General features: G+C 38.1%; 1 protein-coding gene across 1 annotated transcript in view; it reads right to left on the reverse strand.

The window, feature by feature from the left end:
• The window catches only part of ANKRD31 (ankyrin repeat domain 31), a 142,562-nt gene that overhangs the window by 8,006 nt on the left and 110,656 nt on the right, over positions 1 to 23,900 (reverse strand). Inside the window, exons 22-23 of the mRNA XM_043592111.1 lie at positions 22,312 to 23,314; positions 5,681 to 5,821 (exon numbers count right to left, since the gene is read on the reverse strand). Coding sequence (XP_043448046.1) covers positions 5,681 to 5,821; positions 22,312 to 23,314 — 1,144 coding nt within the window. The remainder of the gene's footprint in view (positions 1 to 5,680; positions 5,822 to 22,311; positions 23,315 to 23,900) is intronic.

Below are 23,900 nucleotides of genomic sequence, written 5' to 3' on the forward strand. Positions count from 1 at the left end.
GAGATCCCTGCACACAAATGGGCTAGGCTGAGGCACACTGGCGAACATTTGCCACAGGGTCCTTGGGTTCTCCACTCTTTGTTCCAGGGCAGCCTAATAATACGCCTCAGAAGCTAGGCTCACTGTGGCTAAACCATCCAGTCTCAACTCGAACATCCCTTCCTCCAGGATGCTTTCTTAGAACTTCTAGAAACTTAGGCAATAACCTTCCTCTAGACCCCCATAATTTCTGCGCTTATTTTTCTGTCAAGGAACTTATCTCATTTAAATGAAATTATGTGTTAAGAGGTCTGCTTCCATTAACATAAACTCCTTGAAGACAAGGTCTGTGTCATATTCATTTTTATACTCTTAGCACTTTGCATACTGCCTGACAATCCTGGGGGGAAAACCTCTGCAGTCTGAGCTCTTAAGCAAGATTCTTACATTCTTTGAGCCTCTGTTTGTGCATTTGTAAAACGAGTACCTCCAAGCTTATCAGGCTGTTGTGAGGATTAGAATACATGAAAAGCATTTGGCAAACTGTCGAGCATGTCCTGAGTGCTCAATAAAAGCTATTATTTAACAGAATGGGGCAGACATAAGGAATCTGGAAGGTTTAGGCACCCTCTGGGCTCAATCCCATGACCAAACAAACTTGGTAATGGAAATGGAACAGATCTGTCTGACCCACTGTGCTAACCCATCCCCACCTGCCACAGGAGAGATGAGGCCTCTGAATGCCATCTGTCAGTTCTCCCAACAACTAACAATTAGAAACAACAGATTTTGTTCACGTTGTGCCTTGATAATATCCAAAATACCTTACAGGCCCATCAATATGCAGGCTCAGTATATTCTCACCTGTACTTCAGATTTAAAGCAGATTTTTATCAGTTAGTACTGGGTAATATAAAGTGGTAAAATTGTACCTTAGTAGCCTTAGAAGCCATGAGTCCGCATAGGTCTTAAACATAGCACTAGGGGTAATTCAGACATAGAACACAGCTTTAAGAAAATCCATGGAGTTAAAGATCTAGTTTCTTCAAGGTGGGGGTAATTTATTGAATGAGGATAATAATATATAGACCTCAAACTGAACAGGCACTGGTCACTCCTGGAAACTGTCCATTTCATAATAGTGTCTGTGCTCTAGTTGTCTAAAGCATAAGAGCCAACAATCATCATATTTGCATATAACTCAAACTCTGAATCCTAAACTAAATCTTGAATCCAAATCTAGCTCATACGCCTGCTCTGATAGAGGCATGTAGGATGAGCTGTTGGTGAGGTTTTTAGGGTCTTGGACTACATAGCTGCCAGCAATCTTGACAACTTTACCACTCAAAACCCACTGTGATGAGGGGCAGCTGATGGGATGCCTCCTCCCCCCAGAGGAGAACAGTAATAAAGCCGGAGTTAGGGTAAGATGCGTTCTGTGAGGGTTATCTGCAGGTTGTGGTGGTCCTGCTTTTCTAAAATGTATAACTACAGGAGTGCTTCATCCGAAGGTCACTGATGCTTTCCTTGAAGCTCTTAGGTAGAAGGTCCATTATTCTTCAGAAATTAGTTCATTGTGATTGCCTAATATTATACTTGGGAAAGAAATGGTGTGCATTTGTGTGTGTGTGTGTGTGTGTGTGTGTGTGTGTGTGTGTGTGTCTGTGTGTTTGTGTGTGAGGTAGATGCATGATTCAATTAGCCACTATTCTGGAAATGTAGTTAATCAGCCAAGTGAAATTATTAATTAACTTTATTTTGGTATGGTCTCTGAAGAAATAAAGTACAATCTCAATTGTCATTAACTGCAGTAACAAATGTTTCTCTATACCTTATGTTCTAATGCATCAAGAGAAAATATAAAACATAACCTGCCTTTGAACATTAAAGAGGTGTCCAAGAATTTACTCCCCTGCTGGGGCTCTATTTTATTTGAAAGTATCAGTCCATTTTTCGTATGTCTTCAGGAAAACCATTTGTTGGTACTAATGGGAATCTGTTCATGGATGATCAAATGACTGTTTTACTTCCATTTCAAGTTTTATGAAGCAAGTCTAAACAATTTACACTATCCCAAAAGGAAGAAAGAGGAAAGGAAAATTGTTTTTGTTGGAGGATGGGAGAGGGGGCAGAAAAGAGCAAAGAAACAGAAGAAAACTATAGGTTTTTCTTTTAGGTTCACTGTAACACCAAGACATATTTGGCTAAAAAATTAAAATAATTCTCAAATATTTGAGAAGGGAGGATAAAAGTATAATAACTGCCACAAAAGACAGATCCTGGGGAAATATGATGGAAGTGAGGTTCACTTTCACACCGCCCCCCTCTTCCCAATCCCCATCCTAGAGCCTTCTCCACTTCCTTCTCCACTTCCCCCAGGCAGTCTATGTAGCTCCAGGCAAGAGAAGGGCAGTAGGCCTTCATATTATTTACAATCTTCAGGATTCACACCTCTTGGATATTTGTATTTTGAAAGGGCCCACGTCTCCAGAGTAGAAGCAGGACTCACAGAAGTTTAAGTTAATTAAGACACTTTAGGAATGATTAATTGACTCAATGAGGCTGGCTGGCTGTCCAGATCAACAATTCCCATCACTTTCTATACTCCTACCTCAACCTTTCCCTACCTTGATATTCCTAATCATGGTGGTGGGAGGATTATTTTAGAAAGTGTGTAGGGTGAGGGGTAACCACAGAGAAAAGTTAATACTAGATCCAAAACAGTGAATTTATAAGGGTCGAAACTCAGAGAGTGAGTCATTTGGATGGAAAGTATGTTTGCCCAAGAGAACGGTCACTGCTCCTTCATTCACTGCCCAAAATGGCAGTGTATTTTTCATCTGCAAAGATCCAGCCCTGAGCATTCACAAAATGAATGGTCACTGCCATTCTTACAATTTCCTACCACAACTGTATCACAGAAAGGCATTTTTTTCGGCCAGAAGTGAGCAATTTTTGCTGCACAAGAATGAGGCTTTGCATAAATCCACAAAGACAGCTAGGTAACACTGTGTGCTCTTTTCAGTTCACGGCAACTGGTTTCCAATGAAAGGAATGTGGGCTCCCTTGTGTTGTAAATGTAGAAAATAATGTCCTTCTGTCCTTACTTGTTGTAAATGTGGAAAATAATATACAGGGAACCAAAAGACCAGATTCTAATCCTAGTTCTGGCACTTACTGGCCTTGGGGGTAATCAACTCACTTAATCTCCTACAACTCTGGTTTTATATCCATAGATAGAGAAAATAGTTAATTTTCTTGCCTCATGGGGTTGTTGTGAAAGAATACATGTAAAAGCCTTTATAAATCACACATAACTATCCAAGTCCTAGAATTTCCACATTGGAAGGGTCTTTAGAGACCATTTAGCACTACTACTTATTTCATACATAAGAAAAATGACGTTCAGAAAGGTTAAGTGACTTGATCCAGATCAGTGATTCTCACTCTAGGCTGCATATTACAATTACCTGGAAAGCTTTTTCAAATATTGCCACCTGGTCTTCAGTCAAGACTATTAGATCAGAAGGTATGGAGCTGGGGTCCTCCAGGCATTAGCAGTTTTTAAAAGCTCCTCAAGTGATTCCAATGTGTAGGCAGGATCGAAAAACATTCCCAGATCATGTAACTTATCACGAGTGGAACCGGGAACCAGCCTGGTCTCCTGTCTCCCTCCCAGAGATCACTCTGCCATATCAGGATGATACCTAATAGTCAGGAGACTGCAGGAGTGAGAGGGATCAGTGATGCCCAGTGGGAGTAAGCATCAGAATTCCCTGTATAGCAGCCCAGCTGCTTGGGTAGGAAGTATGAGTCATCTCTGTGTCTAGTGGCTGTTGTCATTCTGTCTGAGGCAGGATAAGACCTAGTTTTCTGGCATTTCTTGCCTGACAAGCAACCACTCCAGGACCTATAGCCACACCAGCATTCTCAGAATGAGTCAGGAGAAATGTTCACATTGACCAATGTAGCCAAAACACCCTGTCACTCAGAAGCAACTGTGAAGTCAGGAGTTACTTCAAGATAAGAGGAGGCAAATGTTTCTGTGTTAAGTTTTAAAAGAGGGTTTTAAACACTGCAAAAATTTTTACTGGGGTAGTGTTTCTCAGCTTGGGGTATTTATTAAAAGTACATGAGCACCCTGTGGTAATTTTTAAGACTATTTTTGAATATTAAAAAAAATCTAAGCCTACTTAATCTGTACGAATATCTTATACCCAATAATTCTAATTTTAGCACCCACATTCGCCTTTGACTTCACTATCACCTCGGTGTTAAACCATATGACTAACTGACATGTCCAATGAGAAAAGACCATAGGCAATGTGATATATAAATGAGGCTTAAGTACAGAGTGAGGGCCAAATGATGTCACAGCCAGCTATTCAAAAGCAGAAAATGCAGTAGTTCCAATAAAGAAAAAGAGTGGGAGAACTGAGTCATCACTGGGCACACTGTAGCAGAGGCATGTCGAGCTCAAAAAAACTAAACTACAGAAATCAGAACCATATTCAGGCTGTAAGCATAGACTATTTCAACAAAATGATAAAATCTATCAAAAGTTTGAGAAACTTTTTAATAAAAAGGGATTTCCAAGGGTAAAATGTTAATTACTAACATGCAAATATGACTTATGAATCCACAGAAAGGACTGGGCAGGGTAAATTGAAAGCAGGTGGCCTGGTGACTCCAGGGGTGGGAAATAAACAACTAGAAAAAACCTTTAAGAAAAAACCCATAAAGACTATAAAGTAGAAAAAAATCCAAGATGTATTGATGTAAGTGAGGGAACTACAACACAATTTTGGAAGCACCTGACACAAAGGTCTAGAACACTGGAAAGCAATTTAGGGATGCAGAAGGAGAGGAGAAACTAGGAGGGAGGGTGGGCAGAGCTAAGTGGGACAATAAAGGAGAGAAGAAACTGGGCCTTTTATTACTAGTACACTGAGGCTTACTGTAATGGCTAGTGGAGGCTGAAGGCATCTGCAATTCTGTTTAACAGTAATGGTGGATGTCTGATGATTCACACTTTCCTGGGTGAATCATTCCAAGATTCTTCCCTGAAGTGTGACAATGGATATCTGGAGGTGGCTGATCTTGGCCATCAAAGGTGTCAGTTATTAATTGTCTTCAACTGGTGGTTAAACTGGGCTTACAACTCAGAAGACAGAACTGAGGGGAAGATTACTAAGTCTGGGAAGTCAGAATGAAATCAAGTATTTCTTTTTGGGGGTTTAGCAACTGATGGATAAGACTGAGTTCAAACAAAAGTGCAGCATAACCTCTGTGGGTCTTAGGCTGCTTGCTCCTTCCTGTGGTCTTGGGGAAGATTTTCCTTCACTGCACCAGAATACTAACATATTAATTCTCAATACATCAGAGGTCCCAAATTTTCTCTAGGGAGTCACAAAGACCTGAAATCACCTGGGGGAATCCTAGGGGGGAATCAGGACATTTGAATTTCTGAGACTAGGTGAGGAACAAGGATGGAGAGGCTCAGTCAGCTGTCCAAGTCTGCCCCTGGGGAATTCTGTTAAACAAGAGTTGTAGGGGAAAGCACGTAGCATATTGTATTAAGGATATATGAGGACATAAACGAGCTTGGAGAAGTTCAGATTTCTTAAAAATAATAGTTTTATCATAAAAATGTACATTTCTATTTGAATATGAAGTTACAGATAAATTAAGAATGACCCACCTTACTCCAAGCATAATTCCAAGTCACGTAACTGTCGTCTCCTAGAAGATCCTTGAGCCAGGTGACTGGATTTTGATAAATCTGACCATTTTCTACCTTAATTTTACCACTCAATAAAACACTGGCTTTGTGAGTAGTCTCCTGAAGTGAAAAATAAAAGAAAAATTAAGAAGGAAAAATACCTGAAATATGTGAACATCTGCTTTTGACCAGGATGAAGAGGAAGCAGATTTGTCCTAACACGAACAAAAAATAGACAACATATATAAAGCGATAGTTTGTAAGATACCAAACAACATCAGGCAACAAAGTACAGTGATCCCTGAGAAGTGAGAAATTAATGAGGTGAGCCTTCCAAGTGTCCCAGCCATTGACTTGAGAGAATTTCCAAGTCATGGTACAGGGAGAGGGGATCCAGGCAAAGCCTGTGGACTCCCGGAGGTGAAGAGGCAGAGCAGAGTATAGGAAGGCAAAGTGCCCAGAGTCTGTAGGACAGTACTGAAGAAGAGAGAAATACAAAGAGAGAGAGAGCTCTGTAGATCTTCAGAGGGTCCTCTTTGAGTATTCAGCTGAGTAGTGATTAGAGGTAATGACACCTGGCATTCAGAAAGGGCAAAAATAGTGCCTGTTTCCAACAGAAAACCTCAAAACTGGTGGGGCACTGGTAAGGTACACAGAAGAAACTTACTTAAGTAGTGAGAAATAATTAGCCCTAGACTGAAAACATTCTCCAATCCTGCCTACCACATCTTAACAGCAAGACTTAAAAGGATCAAATTGTTTCCAAGGAACTTACCTGTATTTTGGAACAAATATATAAAATGTTTATAAGACTACAAAAATATCCAGCATCCAACAAGGTAGATTTCACAATGTGTGGGATTCAATAACAAATTAACAGGCCTGCAAATAAGTAGGAAAATGCAACCCATACAGAAGAGACAAAGCAATCAACTGAAAATGACCAAGACTGATAAGAATGTTATAATCAGCAGATAAAGACATTAAGTAGTTATTATAATCATATTCCACATGTTCAAAAGTTATGTGGAGGCAGGGAAAATATTTTTTAAAAGACTCAACTCAAAGTTCTAGAGATGCAATTACAATGTGTGAGATGAAGAGTACTAGATGGGAATAGCATGTCTAATAATAGATTAGACATTGCCAACAAAAAGATTGGAAAATTCAAAGATAAAGCAATAGGAACTGCATAAAAATGAAACACCGAGAAAAGAGAACTTAAAAAATGAACAGATAATCAGTGAATTGTGGAATGATTTCAACCAATCTGTGTGTAATAAGAGGTTAAAAAAGGAGGGGAGGGAAGAAAAAACACTTGAAGAAATAAATTGGCTGAAATTCTTCCACATCTGAGATTCAAATTTGGAACCCAGAGACTCAAGAAATCCAATAAACCCTAAGTATAAGAAACATGAAAAAAATTATGCTAATGCATCTCATAATCAAAATTGTTTAAATCCAGAGATCAAGAGAAAGTCACTAAAAGCAGCCAGAAGGAGCAAAAAGACACATTATGTACAGAGGGACAAAGTTAAGGACAATAGTGTATTACTTGTTGAAAACAATGCAATCAAGAACACAGTCAAGCAACATCTTTAAAGTACTCAAAGAAAAAAACCATTCCAACCTAGAAATCTGTATCTAGCAAAAATATCTTTCAAAAATGAAGGTAAAATAAACTTTTTCACACATGCAAAAGTCAAAAGGATTCATTATCAGTAGAAGACCTTCAATACAAGAAATGTTAAAGGTAGTCCTCCAAGAGAAGAAAATGATAGCAAATGGAAATCAGGATCTACACAAAGAAAAGAAAAACAGTAACAGTAATTACATAAGAAAGATATTTTTCTTTTTATTTAAATCTCAAGATAATTAGCTGCTTAAACAAAAATAATGATGCAGTATGGAATTTATAACATTGGGTAAAATATATAACACAAAGGTCAGGAGTAGAAAAATGGAAGCATGCTACTTTGCAGTTCTTGTAGTATACATAAAGTGGTACAATATCACTTAAAGGCAGCCTGGGGGAAGTTAAAAATATGTACTATAAACTCTAAAGCCACAACTGAGTAAAAAGAGTTGTAGCTAATAAACTAACAAAGGAGATAGAACACAAAAAAAAAAAAAAATGAAAAAGGGAACAAAGAAGAGATGAGAGAAATAGAAAACAGATATCATGTGATAAATTTAAACCTAACTATATCAGAAGTCTCACCAAATATAAATATTCTAGAATCAACTTCTGGCATGACAATGTGAGGATCCACTCCCAGGTGAAAAAGCATTTAAAAATCGTTTAAATCTCTGAAAATGGTCATAAAGGCATGCAGCAAATAGACATCTATTCAGCTAAATCTATGACAATTAGGTAAAAAAAAAAAAAAAAAAGGGAGTCTGTGGTATGTGAACCAAGATGCTTCCTTCTTCCCTTCCCAGTTCAGTGAGGTGCAGATTCTACTCCAGAATGTGTAGCCACAAACACAGGGCTCCCTCTCCCTACAGCCCCTAGTCAGAGGGCCACCTTCTTGTCAAGGGCAGGATATCAACATTTCTCATCCTGCCCTCAGCTATTAGTTGCTAAGGTTAAGTTGAAGGTAAGTGCAGCCAAGAGGATGGATGCCTGGGTGGCTCAGTCGGTTCAGCATCTGACTTTGGCTCAGGTTATGATCTCATGGTTTGTGAGTTCAAGCCCGCATCGGGGTCTGGGCTGACATCTCAGAGCCTGGAGCCTGCTTCCAATTCTGTGTCTCACTCTCTCTCTGCCTCTTCCCCACTTGCACTCTATCTCTCTTTCTCAAAAATAAACATTAAAAACATTTTTAAAGAAAAACAAAAATAAAATAGGCAGGGGATCCCTTCTGCATAGCCTGCACTGGCGCGGTAGGGGCTCCACCTTTGGCATGGTGTCACTATGACTACTGGGACCCTGATCACCCTTGCCTGGCTTAAAAGGTGGTGGTTTCACATCAGGAGAGAGAAGCTGTAAAGGCATGAAGCTACTGTGCCTGCCTCAGCTAAATGCTCAACTACTAAAGCCGGGGTGCCGTTCAAAGAAAAGCTGCTGTGTTCTCACCCAGCTCCCGAGCTAAGGTACAGAGATTTTGCCTGGGAAAAGAAGGAAGCCTTAAAACAGATGGTTCCTAATCTCCTCCAAAGGAAATGACTTCATTTGCAACAGAACATAGAAGTTCAAGGTCAAAGGCACTTTAAAGGCAGTACAGGTTGTGGTAAAAGGCAATTGAAAGTAAATTGGTGGATTCATTGGAGATACAGGCTAAGCTGTATGCTGGCTAGTTTTCAGGAGAAAATTGGGAAAATAGATAGTAGGGCAGAGACTTCTTAAAGTCAGAATAAAACTCCAACACTGACCTCAAAAACTATCCCTTCAAAGGAGCACACATTTGATTGGATTAGTCTGTAGCAATTTATGCTTCAGGTCATTGTTGAAAACAATAGAACAATGAACCAGCAATAAGTGGAGCTTGATGGTTAGCTATGGTCAGGGAAAGAGACACCGAGAGACCTGCCAAGGCCTAAGTCCATGTGATATAATATCACAAGTTTAACACTATAGTAGGTAAAAATAACCTCACTAAAACAATCTATCCAGTAACTAAATAAGCAGGCACATAACAATAACAAGCCTAAGAGAAGGTGGAAGCCAGTACGCAAATTTGCTATAATCCATGACCCATTTAAAAATATCTAAAATGTCCAGTTCCAACAAAAAATGATGACAGATGTGGGAAAACAGGAAAAGTAAGACACATACACCAAAATAAAGCAACAGAAAACATCTGTGAGAGTGACCATATGTTGGATTTAACGAAGACTTCAAAACAGCTATTATAAAAATATTGAAAGAACTAAAGGAAACCATAATTAAACAAGTAAAGGAAGGAATGATGACAATGTCATATCAAATAGAAAATATCAATAAAGAGACAGAATTTAAAAAAGAGAACCAAGTAGTAGGTATGGAATTGAAAAGTACAATAACTAAAATGAAAACTTTACTAGAGGGACTTCTAGTACTAGAAGGACAAAAGAAAGGAATAGAAAATATACTGGAAAAAATAATGGCTAAAAACTTGCCAAATTTATTGAAAAACATTAATCTGTACTTTTCAAAGGAGGCTCAGTGACTTCTAATTAGGATAAACATGAAAAAGTTCATAAACAGAAACATGCTGAAAGTCAAAGACAATGAGAAAATAATGTACAAAAGAGAAAAATGACTCATTACTTACAAGGGGACCCCAAGAAGATTAACAGCCAGCTTCTTACCAGAAACAAGGGAGGCCAGAAGCAGTGGAATAATATATTCAAAGTGTACAAAGAAAAAAAAGTGTCAACCAAGCATTCTATATCCAGCAAAGCTATCTTTCAAAAATGAAGTTAAATAAAAACATTCCAGAGGAAGATGGTGGTGTAGGAGGACGCTGGGCTCACCGCGTCCTGCTGATCACTTAGATTCCACCTACACCTGCCTAAATAACCCAGAAAACCGCCAGAAGACTAGCAGAATGGATTCTCTGGAGCCAAGCATAGATGAGAGGTCCACGGAAGAGGGTAGGAAGGGCGGAGAGGCGGTGTGCGCTACACGGACTGGTGGGAGGGAGCTGGGGCAGAGGGGCAGCCCGCTGGCAAAGGAGAGCCCAAGTCTGGCTTGCAAAAGCGGAGGGGCCAGACGGAGTGTGTTCTGACAGCAAGCGGGACTTAACATCTGGAAGGTTATAAGCTAACAGCTCTGCTCGGAGAACGGGAGGGCTGGAGGACAACAGGAGGGAGAGTTGTTGAGCTCCGGACAACAGAGGGCAGCTTGGAGGGGAACAAAGGCGCTAGCCAGTGCCATCTCCCTCGCCCATCCCCTAGCCAAAATCCCAAAGGGAACCAGTTCCTGCCAGGGAACTTGCTTGCACTGTGCAAACACCCAATGCTGTGCTTCTGTGGATCCATCCCTCTGGCGGGTCTGACTTCCTCCTGGTGCCACAGGGCCCCTCCCGAAGCGGATCTCCAAAGGAAAAGCAAGATGAGCCTGCCCCTCCCACCCCTGTGCACCTTGCCCATCTACCCCAGCTAATACGCCAGATCCCCAGCACCACAAGCCTGGCAGTGTGCAAGTAGCCCAGATGGGCCACGCCACCCCACAGTGAATCCTGCCCCTAGGAGAGGTGAAGAGAAAGTACACACCAGTCTGACTGTGGCCCCAGCGGTGGGCTGGGAGCAGACATCAGGTCTGACTGCGGCCCCGCCCACCAACACCAGTTATTCAAGACAGTACAGGGGAAGTGCCCCGCATTTCCACCCCACTCCAGGGACTATCCAAAATGACGAAACGGAAGAATTCCCCTCAAAAAAACGTCCAGGAAATAACGACAGCTAATGAACTGATCAAAAACGATTTAAACAGTATAACAGAAAGTGAATTGAGAGTAATAGTCATAAAATTAATCTCTGGGCTTGAAAACAGTATAAAGGACAGCAGAGAATCTACTGCTACAGAGACCAAGGGACTAAGGAACAGCCAGGAGGAGCTAAAAAATGCTATTAATGAGCTACAAACTAAAATGGAGACGACCACAGCTCAGATTGAAGAGGCAGAGGAGAGCATAGGTGAACTAGAAGATAAAATTATGGAAAAAGAAGCAGCTGAGAAAAAGAGAGATAAAAAAATCCAGGAGTATGAGGGGAAAATTAGAGAACTAAGTGATGCACTAAAGAGAAATAATATACGCATAATTGGTATTCCAGGGGAGGAAGAGAGAGGGAAAGGTGCTGAAGGTATACTTGAAGAAATAATAGCTGAGAACTTCCCTGATCTGGGGAAGGAAAAAGGCATTGAAATCCAAGAGGCACAGAGAACTCCCTTCAGACGTAACTTGAATCGATCTTCTGCACGACGTATCACAGTGAAACTGGCAAAATACAAGGATAAAGAGAAAATTCTGAAAGCAGCTAGGGATAAACCTGCTCTAACATATAAAGGGAGACCTATAAGACTCATGACCGATCTCTCTACTGAAACTTGGCAGGCCAGAAAGGAATGGCAGGAGATCTTCAATGTGAGGAACAGAAAAACTATGCAGCCAAGAATCCTTTATCCAGCAAGTCTGTCATTTAGAATAGAAGGAGAGATAAAGGTCTTCCCAAACAAACAAAAACTGAAGGAATTCATCACCACTAAACCAGCCCTACAAGAGATCCTAAGGGGGATCCTGTGAGACAAAGTACCAGAGACATCGCTACAAGCATGAAACCTATGGACATCACAATGACTCCAAACCCATATCTTTCTATAATAACACTGAATGTAAATGGACTAAATGTGCCAGCCAAAAGACATAGGGTATCAGAATGGATAAAAAAAAAACAAGACCCATCTATTTGCTGTCTACAAGAGACTCATTTTAGACCTGAGGACACCTTTAGATTGAGAGTGAGGGGATGGAGAACTATTTATCATGCCACTGGAAGCCAAAAGAAAGCTGGAGTAGCCATACTTATATCAGACAAACTAGACTTTAAATTAAAGGCTGTAACAAGAGATGAAGAAGGGCATTATATAATAATCACAGGGTCTATCCATCAGGAAGAGCTAACAATTATAAATGTCTATGCGCCGAATACGGGAGCCCCCAAATATATAAAACAATTACTCACAAACATAAGCAACCTTATTGATAATAATGTGGTAATTGCAGGGGACTTTAACACTCCACTTACAGATGGATAGATCATCTAGACACATGGTCAATAAAGAAACAAGGGCCCTGAATGATACATTGGATCAGATGGACTTGACAGATATATTTAGAACTCTGCATCCCAAAGCAACAGAATATACTTTCTTCTCGAGTGCACATGGAACATTCTCCAAGATAGATCACATACTGGGTCACAAAACAGCCCTTCATAAGTATACAAGAATTAAAATCATACCATGCATACTTTCAGACCACAATGCTATGAAGCTTGAAATCAACCACAGGAAAAAGTCTGGAAAACCTCCAAAAGCATGGAGGTTAAAGAACACCCTACTAAAGAATGAGTGGGTCAACCAGGCAATTAGAGAAGAAATTTAAAAATATATGGAAACAAATGAAAACGAAAATACAACAATCCAAACGCTTTGGGATGCAGCAAAGGCAGTCCTGAGAGGAAAATACATTGCAATCCAGGCCTATCTCAAGAAACAAGAAAAATCCCAAATACAAAATCTAACAGCACACCTAAAGGAACTAGAAGCAGAACAGCAAAGACAGCCTAAACCCAGCAGAAGAAGAGAAATAATAAAGATCAGAGCAGAAATAAACAATATAGAATCTAAAAAAACTGTAGAGAAGATCAACGAAACCAAGAGTTGGTTTTATGAAAAATAAACAAAATTGACAAACCTCTAGCCAGGCTTCTCAAAAAGAAAAGGGAGATGACCCAAATAGATAAAATCATGAATGAAAATGGAATTATTACAACCAATTCCTCAGAGATACAAGCAAATATCAGGGAATACTATGAAAAATTATATGCCAACAAACTGGACAACCTGGAAGAAATGGACAAATTCTTAAACACCCACACGCTTCCAAAACTCAATCAGGAGGAAACAGAAAGCTTGAACAGACCCATAACCAGCTAAGAAATTGAATCAGTCATCAAAAATCTCCCAACAAATAAGAGTCCAGGACCAGATGGCTTCCCAGGGGAGTTCTACCAGACGTTTAAAGCAGAGATAATACCTATCCTTCTCAAGCTACTCCAAAAAATAGAAAGGGAAGGAAAACTTCCAGACTCATTCTATGAAGCCAGTATTACTTTGATTCCCAAACCAGAGACCCATTAAAAAAAGAGAACTAAAAGCCAATATCCCTGATGAATATGGATGCAAAAATTCTCAATAAGATACTAGCAAATCGAATTCAACAGCATATGAAAAGAATTATTCACCATGATCAAGTGGCATTCACTCCTGGGATGCAGGAATGGTTCAACATTTGCAAATCAATCAACGTGATACATCACATTAATAAAAGAAAAGATAAGAACCATATGATCCTGTCAATCAATGCAGAAAAGGCATTTGACAAAATTCAGCAATGTTTCTTAATAAAAACCCTCGAGAAAGTCAGGATAGAAGGAACATACTTAAACATCATGAAAGCCATTTATGAAAACCCCACAGCTAACATCATCCTCAATGGGGAAAAACTGAGAGCTTTTTCCCTGAGATCAGGAACACGACAGGGATGTCCACGCTCACCGCTGTTGTTTAACATAGTGTTGGAAGTTATAGCATCAGCAATCAGACAACAAAAGGAAATTAAAGGCATCGAAATTGGCAAAGATGAAGTCAAGCTTTCACTTTTTGCGGATGACATGATATTATACATGGAAAACCCGACAGACTCCACCATAAGTCTGCTAGAACTGATACATGAATTCAGCAAAGTTGCAGGATACAAAATCAATGTACAGAAATCAGTTGCATTCTTATACACTAATAATGAAGCAAGACAAAGACAAATAAACTGATCCCATTCACAACTGCACCAAGAAGCATAAAATACCTAGGGATAAATCTAACCAAAGATGTAAAAGATCTGTATGCTGAAAACTATAGAAAGCTTATGAAGGAAATTGAAGAAGATATAAAGAAATGGAAAAACATTCCGTGCTCATGGATTGGAAGAATAAATATTGTCAAAATGTCAACACTACCCAAAGCTATGTACACATTCAATGCAATCCCAATCAAAATTGCACCAGCATTCTTCTCAAAACTAGAACAAGCAATCCTAAAATTCATATGGAACCACAAAAGGCCCTGAATAGCCAAAGTAATTCTGAAGAAGAAGACCAAAGCAGGAGGCATCACAATCCCAGACTTTAGCCTCTACTACAAAGCTGTAATCATCAAGACAGCATGGTATTGGCACAAAAACAGACACATAGACCAATGGAATAGAATTGAAACCCCAGAACTAGACCCACAAACGTATGGCTAACTCATCTTTGACAAAGCAGGAAAGAATATCCAATGGAAAAAAGACAGTCTGTTTAACAAATGGTGCTGGGAGAACTGGACAGCAACATGCAGAAGATTGAAACTAGACCATTCACAAAAATAAACTCAAAATGGATAAAGGACCTGAACGTGAGACAGGAAACCATCAAAACCCTAGAGGAGAAAGCAGGAAAAGACCTCTCTGACCTCAGCCGTAGCAATTTCTTACTTGACACATCCCCAAAGGCAAGGGAATTAAAAGCAAAAATGAACTACTGGGATCTTATGAAGATAAAAAGCTTCTGCACAGCAAAGGAAACAACCAACAAAACTAAAAGGCAACCAACGGAATGGGAAAAGATATTTGCAAATGACATATCGGACAAAGGGCTAGTTTCCAAAATCTATAAAGAGCTCACCAAACTCCACACCCGAAAAACAAATAACCCGGTGAAGAAATGGGTAGAAAACATGAATAGACACTTCTCTAAAGAAGACATCCGGATGGCCAACAGGCACATGAAAAGATGCTCAACGTCGCTCCTCATCAGGGAAATACAAATCAAAACCACATTCAGATATCACCTCACGCCAGTCAGAGTGGCCAAAATGAACAAATCAGGAGACTACAGACGCTGGAGAGGATGTGGAGAAACGGGAACCCTCTTGCACTGGTGGTGAGAATGCAAATTGGTGCAGCCACTTTGGAAAACAGTGTGGAGGTTCCTCAAAAAATTAAAAATAGACCTACCCTATGACCCAGCAATAGCATTGCTAGGAATTTACCCAGGGGATACAGGAGTACTGATGCATAGGGCACTTGTACCCCAATGTTTATAGCAGCACTCTCAACAATAGCCAAATTATGGAAAGAACCTAAATGTCCATCAACTGATGAATGGATAAAGAAATTGTGTTTTATATACACAATGGAGTACTACATGGCAATGAGAAAGAATGAAATATGGCCCTTTGTAGCAACGTGGGTGGAACTGGAGAGTGTGATGCTAAGTGAAATAAGCCATACAGAGAAAGACAGATACCGTATGTTTTCACTCTTATGTAGATCCTGAGACACTTAACAGAAACCCATCCGGGACGGGAAGAAAAAAAAAAAAAAGAGGTTAGAGTGGGAGAGAGCCAAAGCATAAAAGACTCTTAAAAACTGAGACCAAACTGAGGGTTGATGTGGGGTGGGAGGGGGGGAGGGTGGGTGATGGGTATTGAGGAGGGCACCTTTTGGGATGAGCACTGGGTGTTGTATGGAAACCAATTTGACAATAAATTTCATATATTGAAAAAAAAACAGCTTAAAGAATCTGTTGTTTATTAAAAACAAACAAACAAACAAACAAACATTCCCCAGATAAACAAAAATGGAGACAATTTGTTGCTAGAGTACCTGAGAAGAAATACCAAAGGAAGTTTTTCATGTTGAAAGCAAGTGACCTCAAATGGTAATATGAATCCACTAAAGGTAATTATACATTATAGAACACAGAATGAACAAATATTTATTCCCCTTCCTTAACTGATTTTAAAAATCATTGTATAAAACAATAGGTACATAATGTATATATTTAGAAATAGCACAAAGGAAGTGTGTGGGAGCAAAGTTTTCTTGGGCTAGGGGAATGATACCAGATGGTAACTCAAATCCACAGGAACAAATGGAGAGAACCAAAAAGGGCAAATAAGAAGGTTAATAAAACAAAACCCAGAAATACATACTTGCTTTCTTTTCTATTTCTTTACAAATCACAAAGTTTTACGAAGTCATAATTACAACAATGAATTGTTGCATTTGAGATATAAAAGGGGGAGAAGGGGATAGAGCTATACAGGAGTTACAGTTCTTTATCTTACTAGAATTAATTAGTATAAATATGAAGCTGATTCTGATAAGTGAAGATATCATAGCATAAGCATTATGGAAATACTTCCAAAAATATGTCACTAAAGTCACTAAAGAAAAGTCACTAAAGGGGCGCCTGGGTGGCGCAGTCAGTTAAGCGTCCGACTTCAGCCAGGTCACGATCTCACGGTCTGTGAGTTCGAGCCCCGCGTTGGGCTCTGGGCTGATGGCTCAGAGCCTGGAGCCTATTTCTGATTCTGTCTCCCTCTCTCTCTGACCCTCCCCCGTTCATGCTCTGTCTCTCTCTGTCCCAAAATAAATAAAAAACGTTGAAAAAAAAATTAAAAAAAAAAAAAAGAAAAGTCACTAAAGAAACTAAAGTCACTAAAGAAACTAAAATGCTACACTGGAAAATATTCACTTAATGCAAAAAAAAGCAATAAAGGAAACACAGAGGAACAAAAAAGACATGAGACACATTAAAAACAAAAAGTAAAATAGCAGACGTAAGTCCAGCAATATTAATAATGTTAATTAAATGAGAGTGGATGAAAAAACTTATTCAAAAAGTAGAGGCTGTCAGACTTAGTTAAAAGAAAAACAAGATGTATGCTATATGCTGCATATAAAAGACAGATTAAATTGAAAGAGACAAGAAAATTGAACTTGAAAGGATGGAGAAAGATATATCATGCAGACAGCAACCTCAAAAAACTGCAGCAGTTATACTAATATCACACAAAATACACTTTACAACAAAAAGTATTACTAGAGATAACAAGAGACATTTTATAATAAGAAGAGAGTTAATGCATCAGGAAAATATAACAATTATAAACACACATGCACCTAATAAAAGAGCACCAACATACACGAAGCAAAAATTAACATAAATAAAGGGCGAAACAGACAATTCAACAATATAGTTGTCAACACTCCACTTTCAATAATACATAGAACAAACAGGCAGAAGATTAATGAGGAAAGAGAAAACTTGAGCAATATTATAAACTAACTACCCCAACAGGCATCTATAAAAAACCTTCTAACAACAGTAGAATAATTATTCTTCTCAAGTGCACATAGGGCCACATGCTAGTTAAGCCACAAAGTAAATCTCAGAAACTTTAAAAAAAATTTTTTTAATGTTTTTATTTATTTTTTTGAGACAGAGAGAGACAGAGCACAAGCCGGGGGGGGGGGGGGGGGGGCGGGGAGAAGAGAGGAAGACACAGAATTCGAAGCAGGCTCCAGGCTCCAAGCTGTCAGCCCAGAGCCCGACGCAGGGCTCGAATCCACAGACTGTGAGATCATGACCTGAGCTGAGGTCAGACGCTTAATTGACTGAGCCACCCAGGCGCCCCTAATCTCAGAAATTTTAAAAGGACTCAAATAATACTAGGTATACTCTCTAAATGCAACAGAGCGAAATTAGAAATTAATAAAAGAAAAAAATGGAACACTCACAGTTATGAGGAAATCAAACAACACACTCCTAAATAAGTAAAGTATTAAAGACATAATCAAAAGGCAAATACTTTGAGATGAATAAACAAACAACATACCAAAAATGATGGGATGCAGCAAAAGCAGTAGGCTAAAAGTAAATTTATAGCTGTAAATGCCTATATTGAAAAGAGAGAAAAATCTCAAATCAATAACCTGCACTTATAATGATGACACTGAAAAAAGAACAGCAAACTAAACACAAAGCAAGCAGAAAAAAGGAAATAATAAATACTAGAATGAAAATAAATAAAATAGGCAATAGAAGAACGATAAAAATCAATGAAATCAAAGTGGTTCTTTGAAAATATTAACAAAATTGACAAAACTTTAGTGACAGCGACCAAGAAAACAAGTGAGAAGACTCAAATTACTAAGATCAACAATGAAAATTAGTACACTACTACTGACCACACTGAAATAAAAGGGATTATAAGAGAAACTATCAATAATTCTGTGCTAATAAATAATAAAAAATAGACAAATTTCTAACAAAATAAAACTACCAAAAATGATTCAAGAAGAAATAGACAATTTGAAAAAACCTGTAAGAGACTGAATTAACACTCCAAACACTATGTACATAGAAAGAAAAAAAAATCCAGGTACAGATGGCTTCATTGCTGATTACTATCAAGCATTTAAAGAGAATTTAATACTAATATTTTGGATTACCAATATTCTAAAAAATAGAAAAAGAGAAACATTTTTGTGAGATCAGTATAACCTTAATACCAAACCAGACAAAAGACAACACAAGAAAACTAAAGACCAATATCTTTAATAAATATGGATGCAAAAATCCTCAAAAACATATTAGAAAACCAAATCCAGCAACATATAAAAAGAATTATATACCATAACAAAGTGGGATTTATCTGCTTTTCCAGGAATGCAAGGTTGGTTTAATATCCAACTGAGCCTAATATAGGGCATCTGAGAAAAAACCTATAGCTAACATTGTACTTAACAGTGGAAGCCTAAATTTTTTTCTAAGAAACATAGTCTCATCTTAGGGAAAAAACAGAAGTGTGATCTCACTGTTTTATTTCAATACTGCACTGGTGTTAGCCAGTACAGCTACACAAAAAGAAATGAAAAGCATTCACAATGGAAAGAAAGAAGTAAAACTGTCTTTATTCATAGCCAACTTGATCATCTATGTAGAAAATCCAATGACTTCTACAAAAATTTACAGGAAGTAGTGAGTTTAGCAAGATTATAAAATAACATCTCAATATACAAAAATCAATTGAATTTCTACCTATGAGCAATAAACAACCAAAAATTGACATTTAAAAAATATCATATATATTACTATCAAAACCATGAAATACTTAGGGATAAATCTGGTAAAAGATATGAAAGACCTGTATACTGACTCCTACAACTGCTGGGAAAAATCAAAACGTCTAAATTAACAGAGAGCTATATCATGTTCATGATCTGGACAACTCAATATTGCTGAGATGTCATCTGTCCCAAAATTCATCTACAGATTTAGCTCAATACCAATATAAATGACAGCATCCCCTTTTTTTTAAAAAAAGAAGCTGACAAACTCACTCTAAAATTCATATGGGATTGCAAAAGACCTAGAATAGCCAAAACACTTTACAAAAAGGAAGAACAAAACTGGAGGACTAACACTACCTGGTTTTAACCCTTATTACAGAGCTGCACTAATCAAGACAGTATTCATAGTAAGATAGACAAATAGGTAAACAGAACAGGGAGTCCAGAAATAGGCACATATATGGACAAATGATCTTCTACAAAGGTGAAAAGACAATTCAATAGAGGGCAATTTTTTCAACACATGTAGCTGGAAGAATTGAATACCCATATTCAAAACTATGAATTGGGATCTTGCTCTGTACTACATAAAGAAACTAATGGATCACAGACCTAAATTCTGGGAGAAAATCTTTGTGACCTTGGGTTAGACAAAGACTTCTTAGATATGATACTAAAAACATAGTCAAAGAGCAAATTGCTAAGTTGGACTACATCAAAATTTTAAACTTCTGTTCTTTATAACACAATTTTGAGAGAATGAAAAGGCAAAACTATATTAGGAGAAAATATTTTTGCAAAGTATGTATTGGATAAAGGACTTATATCCAAAATGTATCAAATAAGAGAATGAGCAGCCAATAAAAAAACAGGCAAATATTTGAAAAGGAACTTCACTGAAGAATAAGTATGGATGGCAAAGAGCACACGAAAAGATGCTCAACATAACTAATCATTATGAAATGCAAAATAAAACCACAATAATAAATTACTATACATATATACATATTATATACATACATCTACATTATATGTTAGTATGGCTAAAATTAACAGACGGATCATACTAAATGCTAGCTAAGTAAAAATATGGAGGAACCACAATACTCATCACAGCTGGTGGGAATGTAAAATGTTACTAACAACTTTGGCAGTTTTTTTAAAAGTTAAATATATACTTACCATATTTCATCCAGTCACTCCACTCCTAGGTATTTACCCAAGAAAAGCAAAAGCCTGTGTCATACTGAAATTTGTACACCAATATCCATAGTAGCTTATATGCGATAGTCAACAACTGGAAACAACCTAAATGTCTATCACAGATGAAATGACAAATTGTAGTACATACATACACACTCTAATGAGGATGACTCTCAAGTAATTATGTTCAGAGAAAGAGGCCAGACAAAAATGAACACATATGGTGTAATTCCACTTTTACAGAATTCTTAGAAGTGCAAACAAAAGTATAAGGACATAATGCAGACCAGTAATTATCTGGAGTTCAGCATGGGAAGGAAGAAGTATGAAGGAGGTATACAAAATTGCAAAAAGAAACTTTTGGGGGTGATGGATATGTTCATTACCTGTTTGTGGTTATGGTTTCACAGATATATACATACATCAAAATCTGTCAAAATGCTTAATTTAAATACATATAGTATGTATTTACTATGTAAATACATATGTAAAAACATATGTAATTTAAATACATATGTTAATTATATCTCAATAAAGCTGTTAAGAAATAGCTGAAATATGAAAAGTTATATTAAAATTTTATTATAGCTGCTCCAGAGAAGTAGCCACACCTGCAAAAATTTGAGTTAATGTAATTAATTTACTAACTAAAATCTGAGTTTCTCTAGCTAATCTGATGTAGGTACTACTTAGCAGTAACTGGTTGACAGGCAAGCAAACAGGAACATCAAGAGACCTGAGATCAAGCCACTAATTTGGTCTTTAAACTACATTGTGAAATTTTGAAATTAATTTTTTTGCTCCTAACTTACAAGTAAAGTTTTTTTTAACTAGGAAAAGCCTTATTAACCAGCAATGGAAGGACTAGAAACAGTGGTCATTCAGATTAAAGTCCAGTTAGCCTGGACCAATTTCTATTGAACTGGTGGTCCGTTAGCAAAGAAACATTCCAGGATTCTTAAAATCGCTGCCATTCTGAATTCCTCTTTCAAAAAGTCAATGTAGGGAAAGGGGACAGGATGCCTGTTTTGTAGGCATTTTCTAGTAGAACAATTTTTTCCTCTTCTATTTATTAAAACATTTTTAAATGTTTATTTTTGAAAGTGAGAGACACAGAGTGTGAGTAGGGGAGGGGCAGACAGAGAGGGAGACACAATCTGAAGCAGGCTCCAGGCTCTGAGCGGTCAGCACAGAGCCCAACGCAGGGCTCGAACTCACTAGCTGTGAGATCATGACCTGACCTAAAGTCGGACGCCTAACCGACTGAGCCACTCAGGTACCCTTTCTTCTTCGATTTTTATGCATATGTGATATTGTTTTCATTGAGTCAGATTTATCCAAATTCCAAGTCACTTCTTATTTCTAAATTGAACTTCTATAGAAGATGAATTTATATCTATCCTTTATCTGGGTAAGCTTCAGCAGTGCACAGTAATTCCTAAAACTGTGGAACCAAAGATAGCTCCCATTTATTATTTTTATGTTGTTCTTAAATTCTTCCAGGGCCAATATAATTGACTAACTCTGGCCTGAGAGCCCAAAGGTACTAGTGACTAAAATGTATAGAGCAACCCAAAAGCATGATTTCACTAGCTAAGAATACAACGTTTTTGTCCCTTCATTCAAGAAGCCCAGCCAAACCCTACATCCATAATCAGAGCTAAATGCCTACACTTTATGAAAGAAACATTTATTTGCTTATTTATAAAATTACATGATTTTAGAGAAAAAAAAGGATACCTGTGTTTTGAATTCCAGAATGTTATTTCCTGGATTAATTCTTCCTAGTAATATCAGATCTTTTATCTGCATACATTTCTTTCTGGGAGCTGTGCTATTGTTTAAAGGGTTTTTTATAATATGTTGACGGCCAGATCCCGAGGAATAGGAGCTCTCACCATCATGAGCATGGGGAACAGCAAAAACTGATTTTTTAAGATATGATTTCATCTGATGCCCAGTAGTACTGCCTAAGGCATCAGTCCCTTGGTGTGCCAAGGATTCTAATGTCCCCCTAGGTGGCTGCTGGGAAGCTATTTTCCTGTTTCCTCTTTTCAGATCACAATTGGTAGGAGCCTGATTGCAAATAACAGTTGATAGATGGGCATCATTTTCGGCAAGTCTGCTTGTAGTCTCTGAAATATTTAATGTGCCAGTTACTGCTGAAGGACTACTGTAAGATTCATTCCCTTTGGCTGGAGTTTCTGTAAGATCATTTTCTTTTTGTGAATATTCTGCTTGAGCAAGAAAAGCAACAGGCTGGGGTGGTAATTTAATCTTCTTAGTGCCATCTGAATGTCTGGATTTTGATAACCCATCCAAGGTACAGTCATTGACATTCTGTTTAGAATTCAGCTCATTTCCAAAAAATTCTTCCCTTCTCACTGTCTCTGAATTTACACAAGTGTTGGTATTTTGGCTGCCATTCCATGTTTCCAGAGATGACTGTGTTTCCTGTATGCTTCCACAAATAAGGCTGACAGGAGAACATGAACCTGAATGGGGCTGCACTGAATTTCCCAGACTGGTAAGCCTTTGGCTGTCCTTTTCACTAGAGATTTCTGAGCTGGATGGAAGCCTCTTCAAACCAGGACCAGACGCAGATGTCATGTTTTTATAGTTTTGAATTTTCTGGCTAATTTTTTTCTGTTTTTTTGCCACAACTAAAAGGCTCTTCTGTCTTGTGGCCAAATTAGCCAGTTGTTCTCTGAGGACTCCTTGCTTAAATGATTCTATGGACACTCTAGAGAAAGAAACAGAAAGAGAAAAAAAAACCAAAAACAATAGAAAACTTTTTTTAGCAATCATGTAGATTTTAAAGATACTTTGTCTCAATTTAAATTTTAATCAGCCCAAAGTACACAAGTATTTCCTCTGAAAGGAAAATGACTCCTAAGGTAAGTAAGACTGCCTTTTTCTGGAGGTGATGGTGTGGTTATCCACATTTATATTATTTACCAGTTGTGAGTCAACCCTGAAAAAAACCAAATGTGGACTGTTCAGCTGGAAGGAGGAACACCATTTTTAAATTCAGAGTTTGCTTACCTGTTTATAGTGGAAAGGTGTATCGGGAAATAAAATTTGGGAGTAAGTTCCACTCAAGTTCCCTTAGAGCTATGGAGGAGTGAGACTGTTTTGAATAATTATATCTGAGCTGGACCTGAGAAATGTCAATCCATCAAGTAATTACTGTAATTGTACTTTGAACCTGTATTGAGGCACTTTCGGGTCCAGAGGGACTACCAGGACAAGCATTAACCTGTGTGACCACAATGGGCTTGAGAGCGAGAGAAAATGGCTGCTTCACACCCTTCTTTTGGTTATACCCA

Source organism: Prionailurus bengalensis, chromosome A1, assembly GCF_016509475.1.
Source record: "Prionailurus bengalensis isolate Pbe53 chromosome A1, Fcat_Pben_1.1_paternal_pri, whole genome shotgun sequence".
Lineage (NCBI taxonomy): Eukaryota > Metazoa > Chordata > Mammalia > Carnivora > Felidae > Prionailurus > Prionailurus bengalensis.